This window comes from Monodelphis domestica, chromosome 1 (genome assembly GCF_027887165.1).
Source record: "Monodelphis domestica isolate mMonDom1 chromosome 1, mMonDom1.pri, whole genome shotgun sequence".
Classification (NCBI taxonomy): domain Eukaryota; kingdom Metazoa; phylum Chordata; class Mammalia; order Didelphimorphia; family Didelphidae; genus Monodelphis; species Monodelphis domestica.
This window is the reverse complement of record NC_077227.1, coordinates 383,964,756-383,983,492: the sequence shown is the minus strand read 5'-3', so window position 1 is coordinate 383,983,492 and position 18,737 is coordinate 383,964,756. Positions and strand designations below refer to the sequence as shown.

At 37.6% G+C, this 18,737-nt stretch overlaps 1 protein-coding gene across 3 annotated transcripts in view; it reads right to left on the bottom strand.

Moving 5' to 3' along the window:
* JAKMIP2 (janus kinase and microtubule interacting protein 2) overlaps positions 1-18,737 on the bottom strand; it is a 225,893-nt gene that overhangs the window by 93,560 nt on the left and 113,596 nt on the right. For all 3 annotated transcript variants that reach the window (XM_001380683.5, XM_007474041.3, XM_056811596.1), the window contains exon 2: positions 1,645-1,943. In XM_001380683.5, the coding sequence (XP_001380720.2) occupies positions 1,645-1,773 (129 nt within the window). In that variant the 5' untranslated portion in view covers positions 1,774-1,943. The remainder of the gene's footprint in view (positions 1-1,644; positions 1,944-18,737) is intronic.

Genomic DNA, 18,737 nt, shown 5'->3' with positions numbered 1-18,737 from the left:
CCCAAATTCCCTGTTCTTTTTACTATGCAATAGCATTATATCATCTTATTTTAAAATGTAAATGTAAATGTAATTTATTAAATAAATATTTAATTATATTAATAATAATCAATAATAATTTAATTTGAAATTTTAAATGTAAATAGATTTGTTATGTGGTTATTTGGGGTTTTAGTTGTTTATTTTGTTTACTTTCATTTTTCAAAGTTTTTTACAATAAAAAGACTTTTCTTTTTTCTTTTACAATAAAAAGATTCTCTCTTTTTCTTTCTACAAGTTCTTCTTACTGTAGTTAAAAAGATCAGTAAATTTGGAATAGTGTGCCTCCTTCTCTCTTCTTTGTGTGACCTTGGTGAAGTAATTTTACCTGTCCATCACAGGATCAACAGGCTTAGCATGGGAAGGAACCTTAGAGGTAATATATTTTAATCTTTTCATTTTATAGATGAGGAAACAGAGGCCTAGGAAGGTTACAGTTTGAGGTTTTTGAATCTTTAAATTTCTTCAAATCGAAAATGGAAATGATAATATTGATATTGTCTGCCTCATAGGGTTGAGGGGAACATTTTGTAAACCTTTTTTTTTTTTTAAATCCTTACATTCTGTCTTAGAATCAATACTGTGTATTAGTTGCAAAGCAAGAGAGTGGTAAGGTCAAGGTAATGGAGGTTAAGTGACTTGTCCAGGGTCACACAGCAAGAAAATATCTGAGGCCAGATTTGAGCCCAGGACCTCCTGTCTTTAGGCCTGGGTCTAAATCCACTGAACCACCTAGCTGCCCCAACACTTTGTAAATCTTAAAGAGCTATGTGTATTCAAGTAGTAGTAATAGTTAGCATTTACGATAGCAGTTAGAGGTTTGCAAAACACTTTATATATATCTCATTTTATCCTCATAACAACCTGAAAGGAAGGTGCTATTACTGCCCCCATTTTACAGATGAGGAAACTGAGGCAGACAGAGGTTAAGTGACTTGACTAAGGCTACACAGCTAAGTAGTGTTTGAAGTCTTTGAACTTACTTCTTGAGTATCATCTTAACTGTAGAGGAGAAAGAAAAATAGGAGGAAGAAGAGGAGGAAGAGTAGTTATTTATAAATTATTCAATTTAAAATAGATCTGAGAAAGCATCCAGGCCATCCCATTAAGGAAAATGGACTTGGTGACAAAAGGCATGGAATAGAATCCAGAATTACCAGCTTTGTGACTGTAGACAAGTCACATAATTTCTGTGAACCTCGGTTTCCTCATCTATAAATAAAGGGGTAGAAATAGATGGTGTCTATGTTCCTAACTAAACCTAAGCTTCTTAAAGAATCTCTCTGTAAACCAGCGTCTAGAAATGATAAATGACTTGTCTAAGATCATGTAACAAGTTAAGGTCGGCACTCTTTTCCTGATGCCCTTACTATTGGTAAGTGACATAAGCAAACCCAGGTCTTCTAATTCCTAGTTCACTGCTCTCTCCACTGTGACATAATTATTAGTTGATGATGTTCCATCAGGGAAAGATCCATGGCCATGTTTGATGCCATGACTCTCTAAGAAGGGGTGGGAAAAATATGACGTCAATGTGGAGTTAATGCCTTTAGTGTCCCCTGGAAAGATGGCCATTGGTCCCCAGGTACCATCTTTGCAACTCACCTTAGACTTCTCTTGGTGCAGTTCTATCTGAATGTCAGTGAGCTTGGTCCTGAGGTCTTCATTGGCAGCCTGGAGAGCCACAATCAGCGCCTCAGGCTTCTCGCCCTTACTCCGTCCTTTTTTGGACATTGTTCTTTGTGGAATTGAGTCTATGAGGGTTTGAATGCCTTTCAAATAGGTGCTGCCATTTCATTCAATCATTTAGTTATTTCCACCCTCCCCCCTCTGGTCCCAGTCTTCTCAGCACCTACAGTGTAGCATTCCTTGGTAAGGTCTCCTCATTAGCTTCTCTGGATGCCCTAGAAAAGAGAAGAAAAGAGAGGAGGCTTATTTATTTCCTTTGAGAAAAAACTGGGGTACATACAAGGGTACTGGAGCCAGCTCATATAGAATTGAGAGAGCTTATTGTCATATTTTCAGCCTGAGTATTTATACCATATTACAGATTGGGACTTGATTTACTGCTTTGTTGATTGTCTAGGCTTGAGAAAGTAATAAAGAAAATGTTAATAATTTGGATTAATTAAAAAATGTGTCCTGAATTCCTTTTTTTAATTGACATCCTGTTATTAAAACATTAACACTTCTGCCACAAATCACTCAGAGGCTATTTCTCAGCACAGGTTTATGCTGATGAGAAAAACAGGAGATTATAAACTTATACAGTAGTTAAGTTGGTGGCTAGAAAGGAGGGTTGGTAGGTGGAAAGTCAAGTTATTCAAAACATTAAAAAAAAGATGATTTCCTTTACAAAATCATCATTAGGATGTACTGGTAAGAACACTGGACTTGAAGTCAGAAGACCTGGATTTAAATTTTGACTAACATCTAAAACCTGTGTGATCATGATTAAATCATTTGACTTTTCTGAACCTCTATATCCTCATCCAAAGGGTACAATTTTATTAAAGAAAATCTGTAGTCATAGAATTAGAAGTACAAGAGAATTTAGAGGTCAAATAATCCTAAAGCTCATTAAAAACAAAGAAACAAACAAACTTTATCTTCTCTCTTAAAATCAATACTAAGTATAAGCAGAAGAGTGGCAAGTGCTAGGCAATGAGTATTAAGTGACTTGCCCAAGATCACATAATTAGGAAGTGTCTGGGGTCAAATTTGAACCCAAATCCTCCCAACTCCAGACCTGAAATTCTATTCACTGGGCTACCTAGTTGCCCTTTCTACCACTCATTTTACAGATGAGAAACAGAAGGCCAGAGAGGTGAAGGACTCACCCAAGCTAACACAGGGTGTAAGGAACAGGAGGATTTGAATCCAGGTCTATCTGACTTTAAATCCAGAATACTTTCCATTGTTCCATTCTGAACTCTTACTTGCTTTGGAAGAGAATTCTGGAAAAGTGCCTTGTAAACTTCAAATGGCTACTAAAACGACAGCTATGATCATTGGTAGTTTTAATTATTTAGTAGTTTTTTTTTTTTAATTCCTACATGTATCAATGACCACTGTTGATTATAGTCATCAGTGGCTATCTTTTAGCGCCATACTGGATGGATCGGGACTATTTTTGTACAGAGAACTTGGGGAAGGGAGAGAGAAAATGGAGACTTGTATAGATCTCTAAAGGGAAGAAAACTACACAAAAAAATTTTTTTAAATTCTAGATTGGATGATAAGAGCATTGTGGAAAGTTTACAAAAATCTTTCCCATTTTATTTAGAGCTAGTCTCTAAGTGACAATGAAGAACAAAGTTTCAATATTTGCAAGTAACTTTTGTACAGTATTTGAGACAAGCACGGCAAACAAAAATAAATGCTTTAATGTGAAAATTCATCAGTATTTTTCAAAAGAGAACCTTGTAAGTGAGAGAGCAGGGAATTAATTTTGATTTAGACATTTTAATTGTTTAGAAATCATCCAAAAAGGAGAAAAAAGATTAGGCTATTTGCAATAGACCATTTCCATGGTTTCCTACAAAATGGCAAATGTCTTGATTTTACTGGACTTTTTAAGTTTACTGTTAAAATAAAGAAAGAAAAAGCTGGTTGCTCCATGCAGGCTGCCATAGCTGGCAATTTTTAATAACATTTGTTTTCAAACTTTTCATTATGTTTCAATTTGAATACAAATGAAAAAAACAAAACAGCAACAGCAACCTGAAATTACTGTGTTGGAAATATTTTCTTATGGTTCTAGTTTTCTATAAAATTAAAATTAGTGTGATATTTATGGGTTTTTCCCCTTTTAGTTGTAGTTGCTGAAATTTTAAAACCCAGCTGTTTCTATTTTTTAAAAGTCAGTTTGCATAAGGTGTATATATATACCAATCCTGTCCTTCTAACAGGTACATTTTCAATTTAATTTTTTTCCATTATGTACAGTTTGAGATAATGAAATTTTGAAATATGGACACAGGAAAAAAAACACAAAAAACAACTTCTTGAATTCAGGGACCCTGTTTCACCTAAACTTTGTATCTCACTAAAAATAAGTATTAGTACTCTGCACATAATAGGTACTTTGTAAATGTTTAAGTGATTTGAATTCAGAGCTCAAAGCTGAACACTGAACTCTGCAAATTGTAGAGACTTAATGAATGATTGCTAAAATAAACAGAAAACTCAAAGTCCAGCATAGTAGTCAATACATAGTAGCTGCTTACTGAAAACTTGTTTATTAAGAAACTTGTGACATAATATTAGATTTACACACTAAGGAGACCTGGGTTTGAACCTGTCCTCAGATCCCGGCTGTACTAGCATGGGACAAATGAACTTAATCTCACTGTTTCTGTTTTTTTGCCTGTCAAATGAGATTAGCAGTACCTGAGTCACATATCTCCTTGGATTGCTGTAGGGGGAGCTAAGTGGCGTAATGGATAGAGTTTGGGAATAGGGTAAGGAAGACTCATCTTCCTGAGTTTAAATCTGGCTTCAGACATGTATTAGCTGTATGATCCTGGGCAAGCCATTTAACCTTATTTGCCTCAGTTTCTGCATCTACAAAATTATCTGGAGAAGGAAAGGGCAAAACACTCCAGTATTTTTGCCAAGAAACCCCAATTTTGGTCATGAAGAGTCTGGCACAACAACCAGACTGAAGGGTTGTTGTGAGGAGCAAAAGAGATGATGTCTATAAAGTATTTTGTAGACTTCAGATGCTAAAGATGAGATATTAAAATATGCTTTTTTAAAAAAAAGTCTAATTGGATTTGACAGCACTGGGTAGCAGTAGAAGTGTTCAGTTGATTACTGCTTGGCCTGTTTATGACTCCCTTGAACAAGATGTGCCCCAAGTTGAGCTCATCAGTTCTAATCTCATCCACATTCTGCTAATTCAAGCCTTGACTGACACCACCTTCCTCAGTCTCCCCTCTAATTAGAAGACTGGAGGGCAAAGTACCAAATTCCTCCCAATGCCTTCCTTTATAGAGGTAAGAACTGGGCTCTTAGTTCTCTTCACTTTGGATCGGCTGCTCTGTTTAGTTTCAACTCCACTGAAAAAGCTGTCCGTATACTGGGTAGTCCCTGGGCATATCCCCACTTTCCTGCCTCCTGTGAAGATTAAATTGTAACCCCTGACTATTTTTAGATTTAATCACCAAAAGTGTAAACATCCTACTTAAAGTTGAGTGGGAAGATCTGCCCATTTTTAGATTTAATCACCAAAGGTGTAAACACCCCATTCACACTTGAGTGGGGGAGGTCTGTGACCCACAGTGCGTGATAGTGGGTGACGAATCAGAATCGACTGATTGTCTCATGGGCAGTCCTAAAGGAGGACTTCAAATGTGATTGGTAGATGTAAAATTAGGGAAAGGCACAGGATGTGATGCAAGAGAAAGTATCTTTAAAAGGGAGTGACAACTTCCTGAGTGCAGTTCTACTGGCAGTTCTTTCTTTGGAGTGGAGGCTGGTGGAGAATGTGATGACTGGACCCGAGACATGGTAAGTGAAGGCTGACTCCTTTCATATTGGATTTTCTGAAGAGACTAGCCTCTTGAGAGAGAGTTTCCTAGGTCCTCCTCTTTGCCAAGGCCTAAGGACTAACTCTCCCTGCCAGGGTTGAACCAGGGACCCGGAGAAAATTGCTTAGTGCTTAGGCTTAGATATTTTACCCTCTGATTTTCTTTCTATATTTTGTAAATAAATTGTGAATAAATCTCTTTGGAATTAATATAAATTTCTGGTGACCCTATTTTTAAATAATTCAGTCCAACCTTTTTATAATTAGACCCTATTTTCCCCTTTACACTTCTTTTGTGTGTTGTCTTCCCCCATTAGATTATAAGCTTCTTAAAGAAAGTGACTGCCTTCCTATTCATTGTATCCCCAGGGTTTAGCACAGTGCCTGGCACGTAGTAAGAACCTGATGAATATCTATTGGATTAGAAGGAGAAATGTGTGGAGAAATGGATATTTATTTTGGAGTCAGGATAGCTGAGTTTGAATTCTGGTTCTGACATTTATTAACTGTGCCAATGGACAAAAACACTTATTCTCCCTAAGCCTCAATTTCTTCATTTCAGTTATTCTCATCATCAATCAATGAACATGTATTTAGTGCCCACTACATGCCAGGCTATGTGCTAGATCTGTGGATACAGGACAAAAATAAAGCAATCTTGGTCCTTAAGGAGCTTATAATCTCTTGGAGGAGACAGCATGCACATATGAAGGCATATACAGAGAACAAACAAAATAAATAGTAAATTTGGGTGAAAGAGCCCAAGGTGTTGTGAAGGAGTAGCAAGACCATGTAGGAAATGATATTTGAGCTGAGAATTGAAAGAAAACAAGTGACTTTTAAAAGGCAGAAGTGAACATTAAGCATACTCTAGGCATAAAGAACTCCATGGCTTGTTCAAAGGCAAAGATGGGATATGGAGCATTGCTATGAGGAATGATAGCTTTCATTTATTTGCTTATTCAGTAATTCAATCATTTGCTCATTAATTCAATAAATATTAACCAGAAAAATCTACCATATTCTAGGCACTTTGGAAGACAGATATGAATAAGTCACATTGCTCATGGAAATCATAGTCTACTAGGAAAGGTAAGACAAGCTATTAACTACAAATCTAAATTTAAATTAATAGGAAACTCTAATCCAATTTAGAAAAGACAAACTCTAAGGAATTACCCTTGTTAGGTAAAGTGGGGAAGAGAGCACTTAATCCTTGGTAACACCCAGGGAGGGTCCACATGCCATAGCATCTGCTATCCCCCAGCTACCCTTAAACTCATTAAGTTTCAAGAAATCCTAGGGTTTTCCAAGGGTCCTCAGAATACTGCCAGATCTTTTTATATGTTTCAAGGATGCTTACATTTCACTGGGGCTGGAAGAACAGAAGGAAGAGAAACAAGGAGGCTGGCAAGGTAACCTTTACATTGCAGCAACAATTTGCACTGATTCCTTACTCTATTTTCATTCCCTACCTACAATAAAGTTGCAATTTCAACAAACTATGCTTCAATACAGAATTGTCCAACCCATAAAAGTTGCCAAATCATAAAAAACAGGTGTGGCTAAAGTTATTCTTAAAACTTTTTGTTTCATAGACCCCTTTAAAAGTCTGGTCAATGTTTTTGAGGCCTCTGAATAATGTTCTTAAATGCATAAAATAAATTATATAGGATTTCAAAGGAAGCCAATCATATTGGAATATGGTTGTGAAAATATTAAAAAGAACAAGTTCAAGGACTCCAGGTTAAGAATCTCTGACATTGAGGGTCATCCCCCCTTTTTTATTTTCAGTTGGAACTACTTTTACATTGTAAAGTGATTATTTTCTCTATCATCATATTTTACATGAATATTATTTTGTTTAATATTATTGAGCATATTATATTTCAATCCGCCAAGGAGTCACAATTTTATCAGTGTGGGTGCTTTCTGCAATGCTTCAGATTATACCTCCTAACACATCCCTGAGTACACCTACATTTAAATATTTTTAGTTACTTAATGTAGCCAAAAAAAACCATCACCCTATGGTTACCCTGGAGATTAACATCTCTCTACTTATCTAGGCTGATACTCGAACAATACACATGTAATTCATTGTTAAGTTCACACTTTAAAAATTCAGTGCTGAGCATTCTTGGCTGTGTTCTTGGCTAATCTCAAGTAGAAATGAGGAAAGTAATCAAAATTTTATCAACTAGCTCCAATTATTGTCACCTAAGAATCTGACTTAACATATAATTTGTTCTTGCTACTGCCCAAATACATGTGCCAACTGGACCCCAGCCTTTGGCATGATGATTTGGGTACAATTAGAGGGGAGGTCTTCTGGCACAAAGTTATTCTGGCTTGTGCCTATTCCCAGAAAAACATGAAGAATATCAATATCTAAGGTTCCTTTGACTGTGACTCCTCTATCCTTCCTTCTCCCCTCTCCCTCCCTTCTACCCTCTCTCTGTCTCTGTCTCTGTCTCTGTCTCACACACGAACACACACATTCTTACACAAAAGGAAAACAAAACAATCCTCTGGCTCATGTATGCAACCAGAAAACCCCAGAGAATATCAGTATCTGGCTTATTTAGCTTCTTCAAAAGACTCTCAGCTCCTCTGTAAGTACTCAAGTTAAAAATACACTGAATAGGTTTTATCTAACCCAATGGAAAAAGGAGAATGATTTTATCTAACCCAATGGAAAAAGGAGAATGAATAAGGTCACTAAGTCAGTCAAGCAGCATTTAATTAAATTATCACAAGGAAAGGGCAGATTTTGAGGAGTTTATATAGAGTTGTCTATATTATATTTATATAGGGGAGCTATTTGATCTTGGTGATAACTGGGAGCCACTAGAGTTGATTTGGGCAGGAAGATGACAGATTTCTTTAGAAAACACTGACTGGATTTTCTTTTGACAGCTGAGTGGAGGAACTATTAGAGCAAGGAGAGACTCGGGACAGGAAGGTCTGTTTGAAGTCTATTTTGAAGGTCTGGATGAGAAATAATGAAGTCCTCTACTTAGGGTACTGACTTTAGAAATGGAGAACAGGGAGGTATTGTAAATGTGATTTGGCAACATTTTGAAATTACGGGAAGGATGAGAGTAAAGAGTTAATAATGACATTGAGGTTTCAGGCTTGGGTGACCAAGAGGGTGGTAGCCTTCATAGTAATAGGGAAACTTGGGAAAGAAGGATTTGGGGTAAATGATGAATTCTATTTTGGAAATGTTGAGTTTAAGATATTTGGGTTGTTCTTTGGTACATGTGGTTCCCTGCTCTGACCATTCTACATATAAATGGTCCAGGCTAGATGCTTCTTTCTAGGTCCAAGTGAACACGAGTCTCTCCTTTCCTGCCTCCTTTGATTCAGGCTCAAAATTCTTTTTTTCTACCTTTACTTTCAAGAATCTGAATCTCTTTCTTGACTACCCTTCTTGTCTTTTAATCTCTCCTTTCATTGAGGCTAAATCTACTAGATCTTACTTTTCATCTAGCTTATGAGTCTTTTGACCCTTATACCCCTATTCTTGTCAAGGCTCCATATCTCTTTCTGTATTTCTGCCTGGTCTTTTTCTAAATGCATATGATCCTGTAAGGGACATACAGATGTATGTCTTGTTTTCCAAGTTCACAAACTATTCAATAGGTCTCCTTTTTCTTAACTCTTTTCAAACCTACATTCTCTCTTTTTCCTTTTATGGGCTCATGGCCAAGGGCCAGCTCAGACATATAAAACCTTATTCCTGGATTCTAAACCCAATGGTCCTCACTGATGCTATTGCAGCTTTGAAACTGTACATCTGAATCAAGGTCAAAACAAAGGCCAAGTGAGAGAGTTGATGAGAGAGAACATGATGAATTCACACTTTGTCCAGGATACATTAGAGGAGAGAGACTTCCAGAATTCTCTTTGGTGTATCTCTTGGCATATCAGTACTCATTTTCCACCTCCATATCTTTATATTGCTATTTCCTCTCTCAGAGTACATATTCTCTTCCTTCTTCTCCCAATGCCCTTTCTATCAAAACTTTACCCATTCTTTTGTTCTTTCTTTTAAATAATGTTTGATGCTTAATGATTTTACAATCATTTTTGAATATATTCTCTCTCACCCAAGGTGGGAAAAAAATGAAATCTGTCCCATTCTTTAGGGACCAGTTCCTATTTGCTTGGAGTTATCTCATGATTCTAATACTCTACAGAGGGCAGTGGTGTGGCACAGCAGCCCCTCTCCCCAACCATATTACCCTTTCTCAACTGCTTCCCAGTCCAGCTTTTAAAAAGAAGCAGCAGCCCATAAAAGATTGATATCTTTTCTTTCAGGAACCCCAAAGGCTGCCTAGTGTATTTCTGCCTGAGAACATTAATGATAGTGATTAAATGTATCATGACAGGACAAATGAAATGTTTTAATATCACCCAAAAAGCCCTTTGTAAACGAGTAGATGACAGATTGAATATAATAGAGGACAGGGACCTTATTCAGCCCAGTTGGGCCTTCACAGTGTAAAAACATAAAAAAGCAATATTTTCCCAGCTTTCTATCCTGTGTCCCAGAATCACAGTGAGGTATAGCAGGGAAAGGGAGGGGCGTGAAGTAAGGGGAGACTTGACCCGAAATCCTGTTTCTATCACATAATAGTTGTGTCACTATGAGTAAGTCAGTTCACTTATCCAAATCTTAGTTTCTGTATCTATAAAATATAGATGATATCATGCCTATCTCCTCAGTTTATTCTATCAAATGCTCCAAGGAAAATTGGACAGGATAGGACCAGAGTGGACAGGCAGAAGAATAGATTACCAAGAGTAGTCCATGAAAAGGGGCGAAAAACAGTTAGATTTCCCCCACCCCAGGAATATTTGAATTGAAAAGAGAATCAACAGGTAAAAAGCAAAGTTAAATATGATAAAATCAACACTAATGTTGAAATTTCTGGCATGGGAGGGGTAGAGGATTTTCAGGCACGAGACCTTCCTTTCTTCTTTATACCCTCCTCCTCCATAAAATTGAATAAGTTTTAGGATACATATTTATTTGGTAAGAAGGATTAATACGAGTTTTGTTGGAAAGGTCTATTGTGTCAAAGCAAAATGGATGAATAAATTAAAAATTAAGTTGACTAACAACCCAAGGCAAATGATTACTGAGTAGAATAGAAAAAGATGATAGGATAATCATAATAATGACTTGTGTTTATGTTTAACCACCATGTGGCAATGTTGACCACTGATCTGGCCCTATCCCATATGCAAGACCAGGAGCTAGGCTAGTATTATGCTCACCATAGTGGTTATGACTTTCTACCTAAGTGAACATGCTCAGAAAATCTCAAATGCTCTTCCATTCCCAGTCATAGATGACTTTCTGTCCTCCAGCTCTACCTTTGAGTCGCTATACTGACTCATTCTCTTGGCAGCGAGGATTAATGTGGTTATACCTAATCAGAATCAGCTTGGACCACTCATCCTACTACAAAACTCTGACTCTTTCCTGAACTTGCTATATTTTACTGAGTCCTGGTCACATGACCTTGACATAATGCAGTTGCTTCCCTATGGGAACAGACAAAACATGCCTAATTGTAGACAGTGCTTGTCTCCTGGCAAAGAATCAATAAGAGCAATAAACAATACATATTAAAAACATCTACTACATGGCTATGAGCCCACAGCATCTCTCAGACCCAGGCAGTTTTCCAGATAATACATAGTTTCCATCCATTCCAAAAAAAAAGGCGTTCTAGAAAATGCACAGTTCATCTTGTCATTTCCACATCCACTCCTCTTGTGAGTAGACGTAAAAGCATAGACAATATGACAGAGTTCACAACTCATGTTCAAATCAAACATCCAGGAGTGCCAATAGTTACATGGGGTGGGGGGGAAATTGGGGGGATTCTTTTATTCAAATCTCTAATTTTACTGAATAGGAAACTGAGTCCCAAATAAGGTTGCTCAGTGGGTGCAAGTACACTCCATCACTTGCTTGAAGAACCAGAATTATGCCTCAGTTCTACTGATTTCCCAATGTACAGCTTCTGCCACATACACACAGCTTTCCTAGTCAGTTTAAAATTATAGATAGCTCTACCCCAGTGACCCTTGGCATCTCATTTAGGTCTCCCTTCATGCCATGGGTCGGGCAAGCCAGGAGCTATGATGGATGGGAAAACAACCTCAGCATCAAACACATAGACACACAGAAACTCGGTGGCAGAGCAATAGTCTAGCCCAATCCCCTGACGCCCAGGGAAAGTCTGAGCCCTACTATTGGAACTGCAGGGTCTGGTTGCAGCAGCCCTTATGCACCCCACTGGCAGGCACCATGTAAACTTTGCCATCTGTAGGACTGACAGGGGCCAGATCAGTCAGCTTTAGATTGCTCCCATGAGAAATATTTATATGGGTGTGTGTGTATGTGTGTGTATAAATATATAGATATGTATGGATATATACACATATATTTAAAATTCATTATTTATCTCTTTTTAACATTCTTTTAAAAAATTTAGTTTGAAATTCTCTTATTCTTTCTAGCCCTTCTCTGACCCACTAAGGTAAGCAATATAATATTAGTTATACATGTGAAATGATGCAAAGCATAGTTCCTTATTAGCCATGTCACAGAAAAAGAAGAAAATAATTTTTTTTAATTTAAACTCTTAACTTCTGTCTTAGAACTAGTACTGTGTATTGCTTCCAAGGCAGAAGAGTGATAAGAGCTAGGCAATGGGGGGTAAGTGACTTGCCCAGGGTCACATAGCTAGGAAGTGTTTGAGGGCAGATTTGAACCCAGGACCTCCCATCTCTAGGCCTGGCTTTCCACTGAGCAACCCAGCTCTCCCCAAGAAAATAATTTTAAAGTGAGAAAAATATGCTTCAATTTACATTCAGCGTTCATCAGTTCTCTCTCTGAAGATGGATAGCATCTTTCACCATTAGAATTGTCTTGTGATGCAATATAATCTTTCATAGTTGACCATTATTAGAATATTGCTATTACTATACACAATTACCTATTAGTTCTGCTCAATTCATTTTGTGTCAATTCATATAGGTTTTCCCAGGTTTTTCTGACCCAACCTCTTCATCATTTCATAAAGCACAATAATATTCTGATCCAATAACATAGCACAATTTGTTCAGATTTTTTCCAATTTATGTACATTCCCTCAATTTCCAATTTTTTGCCACCATAAGAAGATCTTCTATAAATATTTTTGTAATACAGATCCTCTTTTTTTTTTTACTTTGATCTTTTTGGGATAAAGACCTAATAGTGATAGGCCCCATCTTTAAATGGGGATTCATGAATTCAGAACCCAGGACTTCTCACAGCCCAGGACATGGCCTTGAGATACAGTTGGGATGGATTTGGGATTTGTTGACTTGTGGATGTCAGGAATCTGTAAATGTACTTCCTCATTCCTAGATCATCACTCATAGAACAGAGGTTTTAAGATAAACTCTACTCTAGTGCCATCTTAAATCCTATGACTCTGGTGTCTCTCTGACCCTGACCATGACAACTTCTCTGTGTTGTCATGCTTCATCATGCTCTTTTGTATATTTTCTCTCCTGACTTTTTGGCTTTATGGGTTCTAACCTAAAGCATAGAGCTGCTATTCTTATCAATGTTCCAGCTCTAATAGTCATGTGACAAGGTTCTGAGGACCACAGCCCCCAGTATGCTCTTTCGGTTACTCCCAAAACTTAACTAGTTGCTTAGATTCAAGTTGCTCTACATGAGCTCATTTTGCTCCCTACCTCCACTGGTTAACTCCTTCTTCTTAGATACAGCTGATGTTAATAAATCACTCAAACCTCATATCACAGTATATTAAAACAGTTAAATTAGAAGAAAAGCGTGGTAACATCAAGGTAGCATAAATGGCATCATGCACAATCCCTTCTCCAATGTCATTGTTCTGATGGGAGAGCGAGGAACAACATAGTTCAAGGCTTGCTAAAAAGCATTTTTCTCCCCTTCCCTATTCACCATAAAAAGGTAATTTTCCCACCTCCCAAAATCAAATATTAGGTCTTTGCTCCCTCTCTACCACTCCTGAAGGCCAGGAGAAGAAACCAAGAAGGTCACTACCTTTATAAACCTTCTCTTTCCAGATATATCTCAGTCATTTTTCACAGTGTGGTGGAAGTCTAGAAACTAGGGTATTACAAGATGGTTATCTGGTGCACAACTACTAGGAAGACAAGATACCAATGATGGCTATCTCCAGTTCTTTCCCTATGGTCCCTGAAATTCTAATCCTCCCTGGCATATCCCCAGATCAAGCTTTCCCAGCCCAGAATGATAAAGTCTCATGGCACTGCTATTGTGTCAGAAAAAAAAGGACAAACTGACTCCAAGAGTCTGTAAGCAAAGGCAAGTAGTGGACATGTCTGGCCTGAGTTTCCTAATTCTTCAAGTCCATTTCTTCTAAACATTTAACTCTTTGGGGTATCACCCAAAAGTATCACCATAAACATCTTGGTAATGGCAACTTCAGAAACTTCAGGACCACATTATTAGAAACCTAACAATCTAGTGAAGGAGGTAGTATAAATATGGTTATTCTCATTTTCCAGATCAATGGTACCATAGACTTTTTAGAATTGGAAGGAACCATAGAGATATTTTTATACAAATCCCTTATTTCATAGGTATAGAAACTGTGACTCATTGATAGGAAGATAACTTGCCCAAGGTCATACAAACTAGCAAACGGGCTAATCTGACATTAATCTTAGAGAAACAACTGAGATAACAGTTTCACCAATCACAGTTTAAGTATTATGGAAGATTGGGTGAGCTCCAGCTCCCCTTGACATTTCCAAATGCAAGGGCAGATTTGGTTTTACAGTAAAAGTTGAAGGAAATGTCACATACATGCCTGGGTGGAAACACTGAAGGGATTCTTTGAGATAATTTGACTTCCATAGGGAGGATGCTTGGGGGCCCTTTGGAACTTTGACTTGAAAGGAGGTTCTACTCAATATTATGCAGAGAACAGTATAGCTAAAGAGTATTTCTTCTGGGCCTCAATGAGGAAGATGCCTTTGAGTTAAGGACTCAAATACCCTATACTAAAGACTAATCCAGATCATATCCCTGAAGGGAATTGATGTTGGATAGTTAGTTAATGATAATGGGACCTGTTTTGTTTTGCTAAAACTGTGATGGCTTTTTATCTTATTGGGGATAGGGATAGGGCTGGTGTGGGGGAAAGAGTGGGATTTGGATAAAGGGGAATAAATGGAAATGGGAACAGATAGGGATGGGGAAGTAATAGCACATAAAATGCTATTTAAATGACTATATTCATGTTTTGTATAAATAAAATTATATAGTTCAAATTATTTCTGTGCGAATAAAAAATGAAATGACCTCATCTTAAATTCTATTCTCTCCTAACAAAAAATAACTTTTGTCTCCTAATATAGTTGATGCAGCCATTTGGGGGAGATGGTTGAGATGGGGAGGGAAAGAGATAGAGGGTAGGGGAAAGAATCTCTGTGGGGTTTTTTGTTCCCTCCCTGAGATTACTCATTTGTACTGCTGGAAATTAAGAAGATTTTAGAGCTTATCTAAGCTTGTTTCTATCTGGTCATTTTCATTCATGTCTGATGCTTCATGACCCTAGTTGTGACTTTCTTGACAAAAGTAATGGAGTGGTTGCCATTTCCTTCTCCACCTCATTTTTATAGATAAGAAAACTGAGGCAAACAGAGTTGAGCGACTTGCCTAGAGTCTAATGGCTAGTAAATAAGTGTCTGAGGCCAGTAAGATGAGTCTTCCAGACCCCAGACCTATCACTGTATCCACTGAGGCACCTAGTTGCCCCTGTCTAGTCTACTACTCTCATTTAATGGAAGAAGTAACCAAGACCCAGAGGAGAAGAGATTTCCCCAAGGTCATATAGCAAAATGATGAGCTGGAACACTAGTTCCAGATCTCAAGTGCCAGGTCAATGTTTTTGCTTAAGCTTAGTAAAATGGGAAGAGCACAGCATTTGGGATCATATTTTAATTCTAATTCTACTGAGTGACCCTGGATAGGTAATTTTTCCTCTGCAAGCTAGTGTCTTCATCTGTAAAATAGGCTTAGCAAACATATGTTGTCACTGGGAAAGTGCTTTGTAAAATTTCCAGTGTTTTGGGGATGTGAATTGTTTTAATGATCGCAAAATGTTGTCTATCTGATTTCCAGTTTCCTCACACTGGGGAACTAAATAATAGTACCAGCACTGTACTAGGAACAGGAGATAGAAATAAAGAAAAGGAATGGTAATTTTTATGGCCTCTTCCAAATCTAAAATCAGTGGCTCTTTATACTCCAATCCATTCTCCCTACCAATAGCCAAATAATTTCCCCCCAGGCATCACTGGGATTATATCTTAATGAGGTAAATGGAATATGATGTTGAACTTGGAATCAAGAAGAATTGGTTTCAAATCTTGCCTCTGATACATATTAGCTATATGATCATGGACATGCTGCTTAATTTCTCAGCTTCCTCTTAAAGCTGTTATTTCATCTGTAAAATGGGTATAAGAATACCCATGCTACATCTCCCCTTGTCCCTGTTGCAAAGATCAATTGAGATAACAGATTTAAAGCACCACAAAAATGGCAGATATATTATTACTGTCATTGTTACTGAATAAAGAATAAGGCCCTGACTGGCATTGCATCCAAAGCCCTTCCACAACCTCTCTCTAACAGGATTGCTCTTCACATATTCTCTAGCTAAACTCAACTATTTTCCATGCTCTGCTCTCATCCTGTGCCTTTGACCAAAATCTCCCAAGTCAGAAGTAGAATTATTATTCCCTTCCCCATCTTGAAGTACCTCAAGGTTCAGCTTTGATTTTATCTCCTTCATGAAACTTCCTCTGATACTCTCTTCTCACTGACTAGCAGTGATCTTTCCTTCCTCATTTCTCCCAGAACCTTAACAGGGCTTCTCCTTTGCAAGTAAAATCACAAGGTTTGAAGCTGGAATGAATCTGGGGGACTTTCTGGTGTAACCTACTCATTTTATAGATGAGGAAACTGAGAACCATAGGGATGAAATGATTTACCTAAGGTTACACACTGAGTCAGAGGTAGAACTGGATCTTGAACTCGGGCCTCTAACCCCAAATTCAATGTTATTTCCATCATACCACATCTGTCTTATTCTCATTTCTTCTCATAGCCAAAACTAGGGTAAAGAAAATGAGGCTTTGCCTCAGGGTGTCATATTGAGTGCATAGGCAAGAGGAAGCTAAGTGGCACAATGGAGAGAGGGCTGGACCTGGATTCAGTAAGATCTGAGTTTGTATTCTGCCTCAGACATTAGCCATGAGACTCTAGGCAGTATATTGAACCTAAAGCCCTTAATTTCCTCATTCATAAAATAGGGATAATGATAGCACCTACCTCTCAAAGTGGATGTGAGTATTAAATGAGATTATTATTTATAAAGGGCTTGGCACAATGTATGATACATAGTAGGTGCTTAATAAACAATTTTTCTAATCTAACGGTCACTTAGTGAGTCAATAGCAGGAATGATCCAAACCTACAGTCCTCTCCATACATTACATTATTATAATTTGAACCAATTATAATTTAGTGAAAGAGCTTACTCCTTTTTCTTAATGTAAATCAAATTTTTCTAAAGTGAACAACTGCCCTTTAATTTATTCTTGCTGCAACTCCACATTTTCATGTCTCAGGATTATATAAAGCAAGGCACCCTTGTACATATCAGAGCAGACAGGACCCTGGAGACATTTGTGATTTGGCTAAGAGTTAACTGTCTTGTATAACTTGTAAGTGATCTGAAAGTACCAATTATGAATTCTGACCATGGTTCAAATAAGATTATAGATGTTAAGATGCTGTGAGAAGAAGAAATAGCAAAAACAATAAAAATGGGTTTTTGTGAATTATTAATACTTATCCTCCATTCAAAGATTCATAATTTTATAGGTGGAAGGGCCCTTCCATGGATGTGGTTGGCATGAGTTTCATAGAGACTGTTCCGTGAATGTCGATGGCCATAAAAATTTATCCACCGGCATCCTACCTTCCACTGACTAGGTTTTCTGCTCTAAGCAAGGTTGATCTGGGGAAAACAAACTTACAGTCCATCATTAGATTCATTCTCAAAACCATTCCATCTTGGTAATCGCCACAATATGTGCTCTGTTTTCTTTCATGGGCTTAAAGAAAGACCAGTGTCACCTCACTTCTATAATAAGGCTCCAGAAAAAGATCTGATTAGAAGATTATTATTACTAATAATTATTATCACTTTACTACTTCAAAAAGAATTTCATTGATGTGCCTACTCCTTCTACCTAAAAGAAATGACCTCCATGCCTCAGTACAAAGTATCAAAAGTTACTGTGGTAAAAAAAAAATTACTATATCTGGCCAATCATCTATCTGGTTTTCATGAATAGTGGTATTTATAATTCCTCTTTTTCAGTGAGAGCCTAGGAAAAAAGAAATCCTGAGACATTCAGAGGACATTGCGCCACATTCCTCCAAAGACAGTGAAACAAGGGGTTACACTGGGACATCACCTTGCAGTGGCATAGATCCCAGGAGGTAGAGTTAGAGGGGGCGAGTGATAATTTAGTTTTGCAACCCAAACATTCTGTTGTGGGCCATGTGAGTGAGAGAATTTTGGATTAAGCTGCTGAGACTTCACAATTTATAGCTTCTTTATATAAAAGTCTCTGGGCTTTGTTCTTTGTCCCAGCACTTGGTAACTCATTTTGCCTGGAACTGTGTTGTTTGGGATTTATGATACTTCCCACATGACAAAGTTAGCACAATAAGGCTCTTAATACTTTGTCTTCATTTCAACTCCCTGTCAAAGACCTCAGAGTACTTCCCAGATGGTGTGCTGTGAGAAGTTCCATCTCCACAGCATGTGGAAGGAGTTGCAAAAGAATATACAAAAAATATTTATGCCATGCTTAAGGTCACAAGTCAGGAGTGAACCTTGGGATTTTGCCTATATCACACAGACTTTCCACATGTGTCATCGTTATATTCAGGCAAGAAACTTAGATTTAGAATCAAAAGACATAGGTTCATAAGGTATCAGAATCAAAGATCTCAAATTGGTAGGAACCTTAGAGACCATTTAATCTAATA